This window comes from Apodemus sylvaticus, chromosome 4 (assembly GCF_947179515.1).
Source record: "Apodemus sylvaticus chromosome 4, mApoSyl1.1, whole genome shotgun sequence".
In the NCBI taxonomy this organism is placed as follows: domain Eukaryota; kingdom Metazoa; phylum Chordata; class Mammalia; order Rodentia; family Muridae; genus Apodemus; species Apodemus sylvaticus.
The window spans coordinates 80,814,440-80,832,438 of NC_067475.1; the positions used below are offsets into that span (position 1 = coordinate 80,814,440).

Genomic DNA, 17,999 nt, shown 5'->3' on the forward strand with positions numbered 1-17,999 from the left:
GTGGCATTTTTTTTCCAGCTATCCGTGTTTGAAAATGTTTGGGTGAAAACAACATTTCCAACAACTTACATATGAGTTTCTTTAATTCTTTTCTGTCAGACTGAATTTGTCATTCTAGATCTTTGCTTTAGAGACAGCATCTACATGTGTAGGGGGAGAGGTTCAGGCAAGCTACAGAGGGCACAAAGACAATGTCAGCTCCCACTCACGTCACAACATACAAAGGATTTATTTATGTAATACAGACCATTGCTCAAATATTTTCACAGAATTCCATACATCAATCTACTAGAAAAAGTAGAATTATATAACACCAAAATAACATTGTTTCTTGGTACAAATTACTAGTCAAAAAGAAGGTAAAGATAGTTTCATAACAAATAGGGGTCAGGTGGGTGCTGCTTGCTCAGAACCTGGTCATCTCTGGTCGCCAGGACTGCGGGCTGGTAGTCATGGGGAGCAGCCCCACCGGGCTCTGCCTCTTAGTGGGGCACTGGTGACCTCGGGCAGGCTTTGGTACTTACAAAGACTGTGAGCCCAAGAGCGTTTCCATCATTTCACCCTGTGCTATGAGGACGACAGATCAGGAAAAGCAGTGAGTATTTATGATTGCTATAACTTAGGTCTTTGTTGTTTAACACATGGTAAAATAAAGTAGCCTCCCTAAACCATAATTTTCTAGGTCTAACACATGCTTGAAGAAGAATAATATAGAAATAATTCACTGAGATGTTTTAAATTACATGTCATAATTTAAACATTACTATTAAAACCCTAGAAATGTCAGCACTAAAGAAGCACAATTGTCTAGAAAAATACAGGACCCAGTACAGATTAAATTTCCCTGTCCCAGTATTTGAACCCATTTCCCTATTGCTAAAATCATATTTCTCAAGATTACAGATAAGTGGGAAATGGTTTTTCACACATATCAAGAATTAGTGGGAATATTGGCTCCGCTGTCTGCATCCATAGTTAGTGAAAATAGACTTTTCATTATCACTAAAAATATAGATTTTTTTTGAACTACAGAAACCAGCAGCCAGTTTTCTGCTTGTGCTGTTCCCCACCCCCAAAATGTCAAGCAAAGTCTACAAAAATAGCAATTAACTTTAAAAAATATTTTGCTTGTTCAAGCAAATTTAAGTTACATTCAGATGATAGCTCTTTCTATAGAATGATGTTCCAAGTCCTTCCTTGCTTGAGCTGAAACGGGACCACCGTCCATTTGCTACCCTCAGTAACGGGTTTGGTACTCATGATGCCAGCGGTTGAAGTCGTTGTAGAACAAAACAATGCTTCCCGAAGCCATGCCCGAAATGATGCACCTAGAGGAAGATGGAGAAGGGGTGGTTACAGGGATATATTTTCTGCTACCAGCGACAGCTGTGGTACACTTTTCTTGGTGACTGAAATGTAGACTCAAGTAAGCTCGGTGCATTGGTTCTGACAGCACAGACACCATAGTTTGTGAAACTGCTAGAATATGCAGCTGACACTGACCTGTGGACGGAGTCATTTCCAAGGGGGGGTGGGGAGGGTGTTGGGAACAATGTTTACAGGAATCAGAATCAGAAGAGAAACCCACAAAGCAGTTGCCCCTGGAGGAAGCACACATAGTCACGGGACAGTGTGTGTGTGTGTGGGGGGGGGGACAGAACGCTTCCTGGGCCACCTACACTCTGAGTAGGGCCCTGATCCTTGTAACAGTGACCTGGGACAGGAGCTGCTTGCTCTCCTGTCCTGAGAAGATGGTGCAGGGACAGATGGACAACAGCCACTGGGAGCTCTGCCACTTGAGCCCCTCCCCAGCATAGTTTGGTTAGGGACAGCTTGTAGGAAGTTACACTGACTGCCTTCTTGTACTTCATACTGAAACCAGAAACTAGAATCCATCAGTACAGAAAGCCAACACAGAAGAGGAAATGAAGATCAAACTCTTACAGAACATGGAACCAACCTGCAAATGGCAAGTCTTTCCACAGCAAGTCATTTACCTGTGAGGAGATTAAACCTGGCCAAATGGATTAAAGAAATAACCCAAGTACATGCAGTGTGCAGGATATTCATTTTAGAAAAACAAAGTTCTGGGCAAGTAGTAATAGTAAGAACTTAAGTGGCTATGTCAGAGGCCTTAGTCAAAAGCACTGTGGCAAGAGACAGCAACACTAAATGTTACCACAACACTACACATCTGAGTCCCAGGATGATATGGACTCAGAAGGAATTGCACAGAAGGAATGGGAGAAATAGGTGGTTCTCTAATCAGCTGGAGACTTTAAAATCCTACTTTGAAAAACATGTAGAATAACCAGACGGATGGGTAAGATTCTCAAGAGTACACAAGCCACACAGACCAAACACCAAGCCACATAAACATTTGGTTTGCCAGTACACGTGTCTGGTTTGAATAAAATGGCCCTTATAAGCTCATAGGGAGTGGCATTATTAGGAGATGTGGCCTTGTTGGAGGAAGTTGTGTTACCAGTGGTGGGGTTTGAGGTTGCAGAAACTCAAGCCAGTTTCCCCCCTGCCATATGATGATAATGGACCACAGCTCTGAACTGTAAGCCCTGCTTAAACATTGTCCTTTATAAGAATTGCCATAGTCATGGTGTCTCTTTACACCAATAAAACCCTAAGACAGGATGGAACAGTCTCTGGGATAAAGCTCGTATCATGTCTTATGATTTAATGTGAACTCATACAAAGTATCTTTTATGATCATAACAGAATGAACTAGAAGTCAGTAACAAAGTGAAAATTGGGAAATGCACATGGAAGAATATTACCAATGTATCTAAAACCAAATGGAAATCACACCAACACAAGCTGTATAGCAAGGGCAGAGAGGAGGGGAAAAGTGCATCCATAAACACAAGGAGACAGTCTTACTGACCTAACTTTAGACCTTAATGACCTAACTGAACCCAAAGCTGGAGCATTTTAAGGAAGTAGGAAGTAAAAATAGATATTTTAGATAAATAGGGCAGCTGAAAAGATCTGCTGAAATGATACAATTTGAACTAAGGATGATGTTATGAGACATAATTAGGAATAGGTGCATAGCAGTAAATTAAGCATCCCAGATAAGGTGTACAGATGTACTCAGTAAATTACTGTAGGCCACATAGTGTGGTAATCCCACCAGGAATGTAAAGGAAATTACTACTTTTTCAAATTCTTCCAAAGAATGGAGAATAAGAAATACTTCAGTGCCTACCATTCCTGATACCGAAGCCAAAAAAGGAAAAAACAAAACCAACTAGCAACAACAAAAATCACTAAGCAACATTACAGACCAATAGTATTTCCTTGAATGGATACTGATGCCAACTACTAGCAAACCGAGTCCATTAGTGTCCTATAGGGATTAAATGTCATGACTGGGGTTTTCGTCTGGAATATAAGTATAGTTCAAGGTGTAAAATATACTAGATAATATTAATAGGATATGAAGCCCATGTGTATCTCAAATGACAAAATTCAATATCTTTATTAAATAACTTCAAGAGTGTTTATGAAAGGGGCTGGAGAAATGACTCAGTGGTTAAGAGCACTGTCGGCTCTTCTGAAGGTCCTTTGTTCAAATTCCAGCAACCACATGGTGGCTCACAATCATCTGTAATGGGATCTGGCGCCCTCTTCTGGAGTGTATGAAGACAGCTATAGTGTACTTATATATAATAAAATCTAATGCGAATTGATCTATCCTTGTCTCCTCGTACTAAGCTCAACTCCAAATGGATCAAGGACCTCCATATAAAGCCAGACACTCTGAAGCTAATAGAAAAGAAACTGGGGAAGACCCTTGAGGACATCGGTACAGGGGGAAAGTTCCTGAACAGAACACCAATAGCTTATGCTCTAAGATCAAGAATTGACAAGTGGGACCTCATAAAATTACAAAGTTTCTGTAAAGCAAAGGACACCATCAAAAGGACAAATCGGCAACCAACAAATTGGGAAAAGATCTTCAACCCACCCTACATCAGATAGAGGGCTAATATCCAATATAAACAACTCAAGAAGTTAGACCCCAGAAAACCAAATAACCCTATTAAAAAATGGGGTACAGAGTTAAACAAAGAATTCTCACCTGAAGAACTTCGGATGGCGGAGAAACATCTTAAAAAATGCTTAACTTCACTAGTCATCAGGGAAATGCAAATCAAAACAACCCTGAGATTTCACCTTAACACCAGTCAGAATGGCTAAGATTAAAAACTCAGGAGACAGCAGATGTTGGCGAGGATGTGGAGAAAGAGGAACACTCCTCCACTGCTGGTAGGGTCGCAAATTAGTACAACCACTCTGGAAATCAGTCTGGCAGTCCCTCAGAAAACTGGCATGTCACTTCCTAAAGATCCTGCTATACCACTCCTGGGCATATACCTAGAGGATTCCCCAGCATGTAATAAGGATACATGTTCCACTATGTTCATAGCAGCCCTATTTATAATAGCCAGAAGCTGGAAAGAACCCAGGTATCCCTCAACAGAAGAATGGATGCAAAAAATGTGGTATATCTACACAATGGAGTACTATTCAGCCATTAGAAACAATGAATTCATGAAATTCTTAGGCAAATGGATGGAGCTGGAGAACATCATACTAAGTGAGGTAACCCAGTCTCAAAAGATCAATCATGGTATGCACTCACTAATAAGTGGATATTAGCTTGGAAAACTGGAATATGCAAAACATAATCCACACTTCAAATGAGGTACAAGAAGAACGGAGGAGTGGCCCCTGGTTCTGGAAAGACTCAGTGTAGCAGTATAAGACAAAACCAGAACAGGGAAGTGGGAAGGGGTGGGTGGGAGAACAGAGGGAGGGAAGGGGGCTTATGTGACTTTTGGGGAGTGGGGAACCAGAAAAGGGGAAATCATTTGAAATGTAAATAAAAAATATATCGAATAAAATTAAAAAAAAAAAAGAAAAGTGTTTATGAAAACCCCATAGCTAACAATCCTACCAAGTGGTGGAAAGATGAGTCTTTTACACCATTAGAACAAAGTAAAGATGGCTGCCTTTACTGTTTTTATTCAATATAATGCTTGATGACCCAACTCAGCAAGTAGGGGAGGGTGTATTTAAATTGGAAAGAGAAAATGATCTGTCACAAGATGCATGGTCTTACATGTAGAAATCCAAAAGACTACATGCACAACTGTTAGTGCTTAAAAATAAGCTCAGAAAACCAGTTGCTTTGTTTTATTTTTTAGAAACAGGATCTCTGTGTAGCCCAGGCTGAACTCAGAATCTCAGCTATAGAGTGCTGGGATTACAGGTATACACCATGATGCCCTGTAGCAATTTTATACACTAACAATCCAAAAGAAAGATTAAGAACAACTAACATTTGTAGCAGCATTAAGAAGAGTAAACACCTTAGGACTACATTTGCGCTTGTATAATGAAGACCGGGACACTGCTGGGAGACACGAAGGGAGCACCCTGTCCGTGGACTGGAAGACAGTATATTAATACCAGTGTCCCCAAGTGATCTGCACATTGCTGTGATCCTTCTCAAATGAAGTCTTCCACAATGCAAAACACTTGAAAATTTATGTGACCCTCAATGCCGAATGGTCAAGTAAAATCCAGGAAAAAGGTAAAAAAAAATTGTACCTCACAAAAAATGTACATTTAAAGGCCCCCGATGAGAGTGGCGACAAGACAGAGGCTGCTGCTAAAGCCAGAGAGCCCTGCACTGCCGAGCACAATGTAAATTCAACATGGCGAATGTCCTCGGTGCTATCAAACTGCATCAAAAGTGGTTCAGAAGGGACGTCTTCTGTATATGTTGCCATAACAAAAATCAGAAGTAAAAAGAAATGGCTATATTTTAAATGTAAGTTGCTAGATAAACAGTATCCTTCCCAAATCTATAATAGGATGCTTTAGGATATTAAATTAGATTTCTCCAGAGGCAGACATAAAAGGTATTTTAGAGTACACACAGTTACAGCCCTTAAAAATCTTGTTAAAGACACAGAAAGCTGGGGCTGTAGGGATGGCCTGGTGAGGAGAGGCCTGCTGTGCGCGTGTGAGGACAGAGTCAGAGACCAGCTCTCATAGTCAGTACTCAGGAGGCAGAGGTGGGATCAACGGAGCAAGTCAGGAGCTAGCCCAGGAGAATGGGCAAACTTTGGGGTTTTGTCCATACATGTGTGAATACACATGTATGCATGTGTGGATACACATACCACATGCATGTGTGGATGTACATACATGTGAGCATACCACACACAAATGCACCAAGCTTGATGGCAGTTTCTAAAACTTTGTGGCTTGATTCCTCTCTGTTCTTGAGAGCCCAGTTTTCTCTAAGAACTGTCAGGAACCTGTACTTCCGTACAGCGTGCCTGTGTAGTGGTTGCTAGCTCTTCAGATTCTGCGTGGCTCTAGTACTCCACCAGCCCTAGGTCATGTACAGTGATTCCCGACAGTCTTCAGTGCCCCTGTGGTAGATCAGGGTTCTGGTGTTACTTACCTCTGGTCGAAAGAAAGGGCCATGGCCCGGATTCCAGCATCACAGCCAGGGTAGGCAAAGAGCTGCTTGAGGTCACACACCTGCCGCACTATCACCACCCCGCTGTCTCCTCCTGTGAGCAGGTACTGCCCATCTCTGCTCAGCAGTATGGCCTGTGGGACAGTAACAGTCAGTGGAGATGCGGCTCTAGGGAAGTGGGCCTGGGTGGGGCATGGATGTGGCACAGCGTGTTAGAACTCTGTAGTTCTTAGGACACTGAAGTGTGGAAGACCTGTCATTGTCCGGAAGGCAAATGGACAAGAGTAAGCAATACCAGTGTTGTGGGTTTTGTGCCACAACTCAGTTCTGCAAATATTGAGGGAGCCTGTTACGGGTGCGACCAGCACACTCTGAAGTGCTCTATACACGCACTTCCATATTGAGCAAAGTCACTGCCTTCCTTGACCTGGACAGGACAAATGCAGGCAGCTGCTAGGTAGGGTTGGGGGTGAAAATGAAGCCACAGCTCCCCAAAATGGCAGGCCCCAGGCTGACCCATTATGGTCAGCTCTAGGCTGTGGCTAGTCTCTTACCTTGTTGATCAGGTAAGCTGGGCTTGGGATGTTTATATATATATTCTGTAATATCCCTTTATTACCTCAGAAAGCCTGTGGGCAGAGTGCAGGTTGCTTATTTCTTCATGTTATGTGACATTTTTTTGGAAATGTGGTCTCATGGAGCACAGGATGGCCCTGAACTCTTTAGAGCTGAAGGTGGCCTTGTACTGATCCTCCTGTCTCCATATCGAGACTCCCAGCAAGCAGCAGCACTCGCAGGCCCGTGGACGCACTGGCATATCCCCAGCTGCATTACTTTTTTTAATTGTTGAGAAAAAATTTCAGTTTCATTAATATTATGTATTCTTAGTATAAATGCTTAAAAATAAGATTTTTGTCAGGCCTCAGGAAACCCCTTTGCCTATGACCACTTTCATAGTAGTTAAAGTATATGGAGTCTTCAAAGCCTAGAGCAGACGTCTTTTCCCCTGACAGAAGGCCCTGCTCTACCGCCTGAGCCACAGCCTCCCCTCCCCCACCCACTGTCAGCTGATCACTCTTACTCATCAGCCTCCACTGTCCTAACAGCAGCTGGTGGCATAAGGTTCTAGCAGCCCTGGCAGGTACCATCTGCCTGCCTCCCTGACCACGGTGGGAGTGGGTCTCCCCTGCTAACAGACTGCTAACCCTGAAGAATAAGATGCCCTTGTTTTTCATCACTTTAGTATCACTACCTTAAATCTTTATTCTTAGACTTTTTTTTTTAATTGGAGAAAAGAAAGGACCGTTTGCTCTCCATCCAGTTCACACTGATGCCGACTGCTAGCAGTCCACTGGACATAGTTTATGCTCAACATAGACATACCCCAACAAAAGCAAGATAGCTTCGTTGCATCTTCCACGTCACTAAGTCTCATTACTAGGTACACACTATTAAGAGTTTCCATGGTGAATAAAAGTCAGTCCTTTCCCATTCGTCCCACAAACAGCAGTCTGGGGTCTGCTACACTGAAGAGCAGAGCAGCTGCACTTGACACACCTCTAACACGGCTACTGAGATCCCCAGCTCCATACTCCAGGCTTTCTTCTGGGTGAGAGCTACATCAAAACCCAGCCGTCTTCAATTCTTTGTTAGTAAGAATCTCTAATCCTGCTGTTGTCTCCAATGAGGTGAGATGGAGACTCTTAGAGATGCCACCTCTAGAATACTGTATGACCCTGGTGCCTCCCAAGGTAAAAAGCATTTCCTAGCTACTCTTACAGGGGGCCCACTGCCTTCCTCTGACATGTGAACCAGTCAAGTACCTGCTGCACTGGGCCCCTCCCTCCAGTGCAGTCTGCCACTGGCTCTAACTCTAACCCTCTCTTCAGCATCCAGGTCTACTGTGCTAGGGATCTAAAGTGACCCCAGCGACACTTTAACTCAGCTCTGGATCCCAAGTGTTTGGAGGTGCTGTGGCTGCACTGGCACCTGAGGAAGCTGTCAGGCCATAGCAGTCTCTGGGGATGCCCATGTCCTGAAATAGCTGGGCAGAAAGGGAAGTTCTCTTGGGGGAAATGGTGGTTAGACTCTATGGTGTAATCTTGTTGCTCTGGAGGGACTGCCTGCTTCCATCTAAGCTATTCATTACAACACCTTGCATAGTGTACAACACCTTGCATAGTGTATAACTGATGTACCATGTGATCGTCTTTAACCAGAGTGTCAGTGAGCAATTCAGAATCAGGGAAAAGGAAGGTGGGAAACTGTAGTGTACAAGTTTCCAGGCTGTCTGGTATTTCAAAGAAATGGAATTTTTGGCCTGGGCTGGTGACTAATGGTTTTCTCTTCTGTAGTCTTGGGCTTCCAGCCTGCTGTTTCCCTGCCTGCCTCCTAATGCAGTTAGCTGGGAAGGTCGGCCCCTGGAGCCTGGGACAGAGTGCTCCTTTCCCGCTAACTCGCTTTAATCACATGGCTGCCACTTACAAGTTAGTATGATAAAGTACAGGCATGCTGGGGAAAAGCAATGGATTGCTTAGGCCTAAAATCCAGTGGGGAATTTTACAGGGGAAAAAAAACCTGATGGCTTCAGGGCACAGGGAGAGGCCTGTGTGTGTGTGTGAACAAGCCACAAGAGTCCCCTGCTGCTGCCTCGAGGCCCTTCCCAGAGCCTCTGCTCTAACTGGAACACCACAGAACCTATTCTAGTCAGTGGACAGCTTTAAATTATTTTACAGATTTATTAGTGTAGCTGACAATATAATCACAACTCAGAGTGACAGATTATCAACATTATTATTGTCAAGAAAGGAGGAGAGAAGCCTCTGATGTGTACTTGGCTTAAATGGTGGATTACTGGAAATAAGGGAGAAATAAAAGCAGAGAGAGTTTGCCTGTGCACACCATCTAAGGTGGAGGTGAATCTGAGGAGAGAAGGGGAGAAGGGCCGACTGGATTGAAGACCTGGCCCCAGAGCATCTGGGGCCTTTGGTTTTGGCCCAGTGCTGCCTGTGCATAACTGCTGCTGCTCATCTCTGACCCCAGAGTCTCCTTGGGAGAAGAGGTGGCCACACTGTGCCTGGGAGACCTGCCATGGCAGCCCCTGGTGATGACGACGATGAGTTAAGTGCAGAAGCATCTGCACCATCTTGTGAAGTGCCTGGCTCCGCTGCCACCCAAATGTCCTCCTTGTACACGGGTCACATCGCCTCCATTCCCATTTTATTTTATTATTTTATTTTATTTATTTATTTTTGTTGTTTGAGACAGGGCTTCTCTGTGTAGCACTGACTGTCTTAGAACTCTCTTTGTAGACCAGGCCGGCTTTGAACTCATGGAGATCCATCTGCCTATGCTTCTATGTGCTGGGATTAAAGGCATGTACCACCACACTTGGCTCTTCCATTGCCATTTTAGAAAATGACAGGAACACCCCGGCTTTCCCCAGACCCACAACATGGACAGCAGCTTGAAGGTGAAAAGAAAGGGACCTTGAAAATGACCCCACAGAACACCCTGGCTCTTCTTCAGCCTCGGGGGCTGGCTTGAAGCAAGGCAGACCTGCGCCGCCCACTAGCTTTTCGTTCCTTACAGACAGAGGGGAATAGCTCCTGTCATTTTGACAGCCAGGACTCTGACATGACTTGCTTTGGTGTTGCTCTCCAGCAGGTCAGCGCAGATATCAGCTGCTGTCCCCAAGAATACACAATGACTCTGCGCTGTGTTCTCCAATGTAAAGAGAAACCGGTTTTAGGTAGAATCTAGTTCAGCTTTGTGTACAGTGACTCTTAGAGACAAGCCTACTGTTAGGAAGCACTTAGAGGAAATGTCATGTGTAGCATCAGCTATGGGACATCAGTGGGTGCTCTCTGCACATGGCCACAGTGAAGGCACCAGCCTTCAGCATGGTCCTGAGCTTCTAAGTGCTAGCTAATGCGGTCCTTTGGCACGGGTCCCAGGCAGTTCACAATTAGGTTTCTTCAGTGAACTTGTCCTCTTTACCACTAAAGTGTACCAGTAAAATGAGCACCGTGGAGCCTGCGGCACTCACCCTTATGTGGTCATCGGTCTCCACAGTGGCCAGCAGCTTCCCGTTCACACTGAAGGTGCAGAAGCAGCCATTTTCATAGAAGATGACACAGTGACCCTCTCTCGATGCTTGGATGAGTTTTGGTTTCAGGCAATTTTCAGGACCCTCCAAAGTCCTTAACAAGTCTCCATTCATGGAGTGTATGAGACATGGCCCTTCTGAGAAGAGAACAAAAGGCAAAATCACATGACGAAAACAAACATGGTGGAGGCATAGCTCCACGGTGGTGGTAAGCTATGGCCACGGTTCCCCCATAGCCAATGAATGAAGAACACTGGAGTGGTCAGCAGGGCTGCAGTGCCGTGGTGCAGTCATCACAGCCTCAGAAAGCTGACACAGCAGTTACTTTGCAAAGCTAGAAGAACTGCAAGAGGAAGACAATTTCCAATCCCAGAGCAGCTTCAAGGAGGCTGGGGTAGAAATGCTGTCCCCGCCAGGCATAGGGGTGCCCTTCCTGGAGAGCAGCCAGTGCAGACCGCATCAGCGCAGATGCAGCCAGTCAGGGCGGCTGCCCTCCCACTGCACACAGCGTCAGGACTGAGACACTGGATCCCTTCTACCACTGTTGAACTAGGTGAGCTATTCCCTGATGTCCCTCAAGCAGGCAGTGGCTTCTGCCACTCTCAGCTCCCCAGTGATACCCCAGGCTGAGAACCTGAGGATAGTAACTGCTGAACACCACCCCCAACACACACACACACACACACACACACACACACACACACACACACACGCCAGAGCTTTTCTATTTCTACTGTATACTCACTATATGCAAAGTAAAGGAAACAAAAACTTGTGTGGTGAGTCTTGGGAGATGGGGAGAACATGGGTCTGCGCCTGCCTCACTCCTGGCCTCACACATGCTTGGTCCACACATTGCTACGGAAGCATGCCTTTGGAAAGGATGGCTCTCTGCTTCTGTTAGCCACCCAAGAGTTAAAAGTCTTCAGTGTTTTCCAACATAAAAACCGCAGGCACGTGTTTGTTTTTGCATAGTTTCAGCAAACATAAGCTTCAGTTCCATCTCCCTAAATAACACTAGCATCACAACAGCACAGTTCAGATTTCAGTTATCAGAGCAGTTGTATAAAGGACATGTCATAGCTATCTCTTCAGTCTATGAACATGCATATTAATAGCAATTGAGCAACTGGACGCCCCCATGTCACAGTGTTCAAGACACATCAGTATCTGCTGTTCAGGTCACACAGACAGCAAACAGCAGCCTTGTTGCCTCCCCGTTCCACAGTGATAACCTGTGTGGCATTTTATAAAAGAAGGTAACCAGAAGAGGGTACTGGTCAACAATGATGAGCTTCAATAAAGAAGGAAATATAAATGGAGTTTTTCTTAGAGTCAGCTCCAGATGCTGCCAAGACAGTAGATAAGCAGCCAGGAAATGAACAAAGGAAACTTGATGGCATAACTCAGGAGAGTGGTTGTAACAGAGCCAATGATGTCCAGAAGAAATGAAACTAAAAAAAGCCCCACGTTAGGGAACCCTGTGTATGTCATGACATTTAAACAAAAGAAAGGTGAAAAGCTCAAACAGAGAGGACTGACAATTTCCCAAGGCGCAGGAGAGCCGCTTACGCCTTCAGGACAAGGCAGTGGTGCCTGCGTTCACTGGTCCCCGAGAACTGCATGGCTGGGTTTGTTTTTAGCTTTTGTTTGAGATAAGGTATCTAGCCTTGCTATGTAGCCTTGGCCGTCCAGATTCTCACTGTGTAGGTCATATTGGCTTTGAACTCAGAGAGTCTCCCTTGCCTCTGCCTCCTGGGTGTGGGGACTAAAGGTATGTGCTTTGCTGTTTTTAATGTTTTGACAAAAACTTTTAGACCAGGGAAAATGATTTTAAAAAAAAAGTTCCCACTGAGACAATGTCTCAGACAATTTTGTGTGATTTCTGTTTACATGGTATTTTACTGTACAAAGCAGGGATGGTCTATAATAGTAATACATTTTAAGGGTTAATATGGGTTACAGTCCAAGGAATCATATTCCTTTCTCACAGCTTTGACCAACTCTGTTTTTCAAAGCAAAACTTTAAATCCTCATTCTGGCCTGTTAGCTGTACAAGCCACAGAGACAGTGACTCAAATGTTCTGTGCTTCTGAGCTTAAAACACACACAGTGATAGAGTCCTGTGCTCAGTCTATCACAGCGAGGAGTGGTTTCTGATGGACTCTCTTAATTTACTAGGGATCTTTCCTAGGTAGGTGGAGGAGGCGGCACTGAACTGCAGACAGTTCTTTGCTGCTGGATCCTGATTTGTTTTACCTGCTCTTGGAAGGAGCACCGTGTCTCTAAACTCAGGCAAGTGCTAGCAGCAGATGCACCCAGCAAACTAGCTTGAGTCCTTTCCACTCCAGTGTCTGTCACTCTAGCCCTGCTTAGCTCTGAAATCTGGAAGTCAAGCAGAGTCAGGGGCTGTCAAGATGGATTAGCAGGTAAAGGGACTTGTTGCTGAACCTGATGGCTTGATTTTAATTGCTGGGACCCACACATCATGGAAGAAGAGAACCAATCCTCACACATCATCTGCCCTCTGCACACGTGCTATGGCATGAATGTGGGTGCACACACAATAAGGTCAGGGTCAGGATATCCATTCAGCCTACTGGAGGTCAGAGAATTAAGCAAATATATAAAGATGTTCCATGTTCCTGCTTCATGGAGATTCACACGCCAACTGCTGCTGTCTATAGAACCCCTAGAATCCTTAGAGTTAGACCAGGGAGCTAAAACCAGGCTTAGGGCCCTGATGAGAATATTCTATCTCTAAGTGCAGCTATTACTCTATGAATGTGACCTTTAATTAACGTATATTTAAGTAGCCCTGTGTGGCTACTGTAATAGACTGGAGCTTTAGAGAACAGGAGCCAACCACACTTCTGTTCATATTGATATGACAAGAGAAGCCAACACTGTGAAGAAACCACAACTTTACCTTGGGAACCACTTAACACCAGGCCCAGCTCAGCGCAGACAGCAGCACAGGTGATCTCATAGTCATGGCCTGTGAGAATGGCCCGAGGAGTGGTAGTTTCACCTTTAACAAGGAGAAAAAAGATAAATCAATCCCAATGTATAAAGACTAAATAACTTGGTGCCAATTTTGATCTTACAATATGAGTCCACATTTTGCCACAATTTGATTTTAAAAGTGGCATATTCCTGACTTTAAGGAACCTCTATTATCTAGCAACAACAGTTTAAAGTTCAAAGCTAAAGACAGTAAAACCTGCATTCTACACTTTTCTCATATAATAAAATTAGCTTCTCAAGTAGATAGATGATTCTAAAATTAGGGCCTTGGTTATAATGAACCCACAAAAGCCATCACACAGCTAGATTAAGGCAGCAGCGGAAAATGCTTGTCCACCTGATATGCTGTGTGTCTTGTGAGTTCCTACAGTCACAGCAGCATCTCAGGCCACGCAGCTCTGTGCAGGGCCCACACTTTTGACTATCCATGGTGTCTTTTATGGAATTACCCATAGTGCCCTCCTCTAAGCACAATGACAGCTGAAATAATTTGTTTCCAATTCTGATCTGTGTCTAAGCCTGTATAATTTGAAATTCTGTTCAAAATTATTACAATAAATGATTAAAACTAAAATAAGAACGCAGACTTAGTTTACATTTCATAGACAGGTCTCCTTGTCTTCCTTAGTAGCTCAGTGTATCTCCCTTAGTAAGACACTTAGTAAGTGGTAGTAAGTAAGTGGATTCCTCTCTAGAACACCTACTATTTTAGTATTTTCTGATGTGTACTTCTTTCCCACAGAGTACCTCCCCACATTCTAGCCAACCAACAGAGGCATGATGAACCCTGGGTTTCTACTGATGATGATCTTGGAGGGTTTAGAGGAAGGAGGGTGGAGAGAGGGAATGTATAATAGAGAAGAAAGTACACTACTTCTGTGTCACAAAGTAAAAACTGGCCACAGCTCAGAGAAGTGACACAATCACAGGCTTCAGTACAGGCTTCAGTTATGACTTAATTTGTACCACAGGGACACACGGGATTCTGTATTTAGCCAGAGGGCCCTATTTAAAACTACCCTCAGCCCCTCTTTTAGTCTGTAAAGACAAGCCTTGGCAAACAGCTAAGGAGCAGGATCCTGCTGGCATTCTTGACCTTGTCTGCTGTGAACTGGTTTCATGGCAGAGTTGAGGACTGATGTAGTACAATCTAAAAGGGGCAAATATCCCCCAGAAAGTAGCTTACTCTGAGCAGCTTTAGAAAAGAATCATCTGTCACTGTAACCTCAGGCTCTGTTTGTCCTTAGAACCATCACCCACTCAGAGGAAAGATCCCTAGTAAGTCAGGAGAGTCCATCAGAAACCACTGGCCCTGCTGAGGCCAGGCTGCTGTTAAACCACTCATCCAGCCTCTAAAGCAGGGGTTTCCAGGGAGTGGGTCAATGAGCTCTTCCGACATTCTGGCAAAGTATGCACACATGCCTGAAATAGGTTTTATCAAAGGCACAGAGATACATGGCCCCCCAAAAAAGGCAAGAGAGAAGACTGCACTCCTAAGAAAGGAGCTTTATGTGCCTTCCCTGGGGCCAGCCGTAACTTAAGCTCTATCATGGCACATGACATACACATGCCATGTGCATGTGTCTTGCACAGTGCACAGCTATGTCGCCATGGTGTCTCTTAAGGCTGTGGTGACAAGCAGTAAACCTGAGCAAGATTTTAGTCTGTAAGGACTTGGGTGCTGCTTTGGGTGTACTGGATCCCCAGCTGCCAGGCTAGCCCATATCCCTAGAGAAGAAAGGGAGACTCAGCTACTAGATGATGGGCCAAGAACAAGTCAAACTAGGGACCTGGTTTCATCTAATTTCAAGTTTGAAACATACCTAACTTATTAGAATGTCTATTTGATATTTTCCAAACTATAAAGGAATCTGACAAGATTACTTTTTCCTCCTTAAGTCCAAAACCCTTCAAAGAGGCAAATGATACATTCTCATCTAAACTACTTAATTTCAACTAAAAATTATGAGATTTAGAAATAAACATTGTATGTTTAAAAGTTAATGTTACCCTTCACTCATGGTCCCCTTCATACCCACCCCTTGCCATATTTAAAATTCCACAAAAATAGCATTATAATGTTATTCTTGAAATTACTGTCTGAATCTATCCATTGGCAATGTTTTAAATCAACCGTGAAGAACAGGGTGATTTAAGGAACACATTTTCAGTGCGGTTGTCCTGTTTTTGTGTCCATAAATTACAAATGATTGCAATGGGGTGAGAGTCGTGTTTTCTCTCGACTAATCTTTCTTCCGTGGAAAGTGAAGGTCTGAAGAAAAGCAAATGAAGAACGAGAGCAATTTACATATAAACCAAAATAAACAAAGGCCACACGGGTCAGGAGGGTCAGATGACAGTCAGGAAGCCAGGCCAAAGCTTGTTGTGTTTGCTGGACTTCAAAGTATTTTCTCAGGAGCTTAGTGGAAAGAGGGAGGAGATTGATCTTAACTATTTTCTGTTTTTAATTGAAGACATGAACAGAATAATCTAGAATTGTGAAGTCAGGAGATAGAAAACTTCAGAAAGGGGTGAAGTTGTAAACATTCTCCTTTGCAAACACAACTCACTAGTCCTGCTTACAAAATGCTAGCTTTCATGAAGGCAAAATATACCAAGTCGCTTTCTATTACACAAATCAGCAGATGCATGTATAAAGCAACTTCAGGACGGAAAGGTCTTTCTATTCCTGGGGTCTGATTCTAAATAAAGGACTGTTTAGTGCTGGGCTTTGTTGGCAAAGTGTTTCCTAGTCCAGGAAACAGGTTAGACAGTTCAGGAAATATGAAGGGGGTCGTGGGGAGGACTGAGAACACAAGCTCAAGTAACACAACAAATTAAAAGCGTAAGGGCAGAGCCATGGCCAGTTGCTTCTCAGAGAGCTGAATTTATGGTAAGAAATGACAGCAAAACAAAACCTAACTGTGCTCAACTTCCCTTATGTGTAGAAACTCACAGGTAAGGCTGTGGTCTCCACATCTACAACACATAAAAAGAAAAGTCATTTCCAGCTCATTTCTCTAAAGCATACTTTCTTCTTATCAAAAAGTATGTTCAAGATAAAAAGCAGTTGGATTTTTATAAGCCCCAATAAACAAAGGGCCTTAAGTATTAAAATTTCACTATTATAATATAGTGGTATAATTCAATATAGGAATTATACCAAACAAATACAGACTGCTTGTGCTCAACAGACATTCTGGGAATCACCTGGAATGAAATCAAAGGCAGAGGGGATGGTCCAAGGCAGAACATTGGTCTCTATGGGGCTTGTGACACCTAACGTTTCTCTGTAGTAACATGGGATTCATCATCTCCTAGGCTGTAGAGGAACCAGGTGACATCATCAAACAGAGAAGAAAGGTAAGAGCCCTTTGTACCTCAGGGTGAAAAGCCAAGAGCAAAGGCTGTTGTTAAAGCTCCAGTCAGCTCGGAGCTGCCCCTCCTGGCCACTTGTCAGCTCACACCAGGACTGCTAGGGGTTGGTGTGTGTGTGTGTGTGGGGGGGGGGGGCGGGGCATCAGTACAGATAAGATGATTCTGCACAGCATTCCTTTTCAGATCCTACAGGATCACCAGTCTCACTTAAAGAGCAGGGAAAGTCTTCTGGAAAGCACCAGGTTATTCTTTTGATAAAACCTTCAATTGTTAATGGATGCCGACAGTCTGCACCTTTGCTCTCTCGGAGAGCAGGAGCTAGCATCTACCAAAGCCCAGACCATAAAACACAACGGATTCCCTTAAACCCTTTAACGTCTTACTGCGTGAAAATCATCATGGCTTTCAGTAACGCTGGGAGAAAATTTTATCTTGTTGGTAGTTTAAGAAGCTACACTTCAAACTTCTTAAAGAAAAATGAAAAGAGAAAAAGGACAGACGTCTAGGACTTCTTTGAAAAGCTGGAGCAAGTACTTCAAAGGAAAGGGGTCTTTGTGTGAGAGCAGTTTTATGTCTACTGATGCAGATCCTACTCAAAGCTGAAAGGGAGACTCAGTACATCTTTTGGGATGGCCTTAGAAGAAGATGAACAAGTCAAATGAGATTAAAGACAGCCCAGAGCTGTCACGGCTCCCAGGCACGCAGCATCGACAGAGGTGCTTTTCCCAGTGTGTGACAGGGAACACTGTGGAAGCCTGTGCCCTCTAACAACCCACCTTGGTTCAGACAGTCAGGAGCTCCATAAGCCGCTGCTGTGCACACTGAGCCAATGTGCAACGCACAGCAGCCAGCCTAACACCGCGGGGAGAATGATATGTTTGTAGCGTTAAATGTGTCTCTTTCCCCCTTTATAACACAAATATCTTTATCAAATGGGAGTCCGAACCTCTTAACATTTCATATATGAAA

The 17,999-nt window shown here is 44.0% G+C and overlaps 1 protein-coding gene across 6 annotated transcripts in view; it reads right to left on the minus strand.

Moving 5' to 3' along the window:
• Positions 1 to 205: 205 nt before the first annotated feature.
• Positions 206 to 17,999, minus strand: part of Lrba (LPS responsive beige-like anchor protein) — a 583,194-nt gene continuing 565,400 nt past the window's right edge. For all 6 annotated transcript variants that reach the window (XM_052180236.1, XM_052180237.1, XM_052180235.1 and 3 more), the window contains 4 exons: positions 13,555 to 13,656; positions 10,566 to 10,762; positions 6,500 to 6,651; positions 206 to 1,328 (listed from right to left, as the gene is read on the minus strand). In XM_052180236.1, coding sequence (XP_052036196.1) covers positions 1,238 to 1,328; positions 6,500 to 6,651; positions 10,566 to 10,762; positions 13,555 to 13,656 — 542 coding nt within the window. In that variant the 3' untranslated portion in view covers positions 206 to 1,237. The remainder of the gene's footprint in view (positions 1,329 to 6,499; positions 6,652 to 10,565; positions 10,763 to 13,554; positions 13,657 to 17,999) is intronic.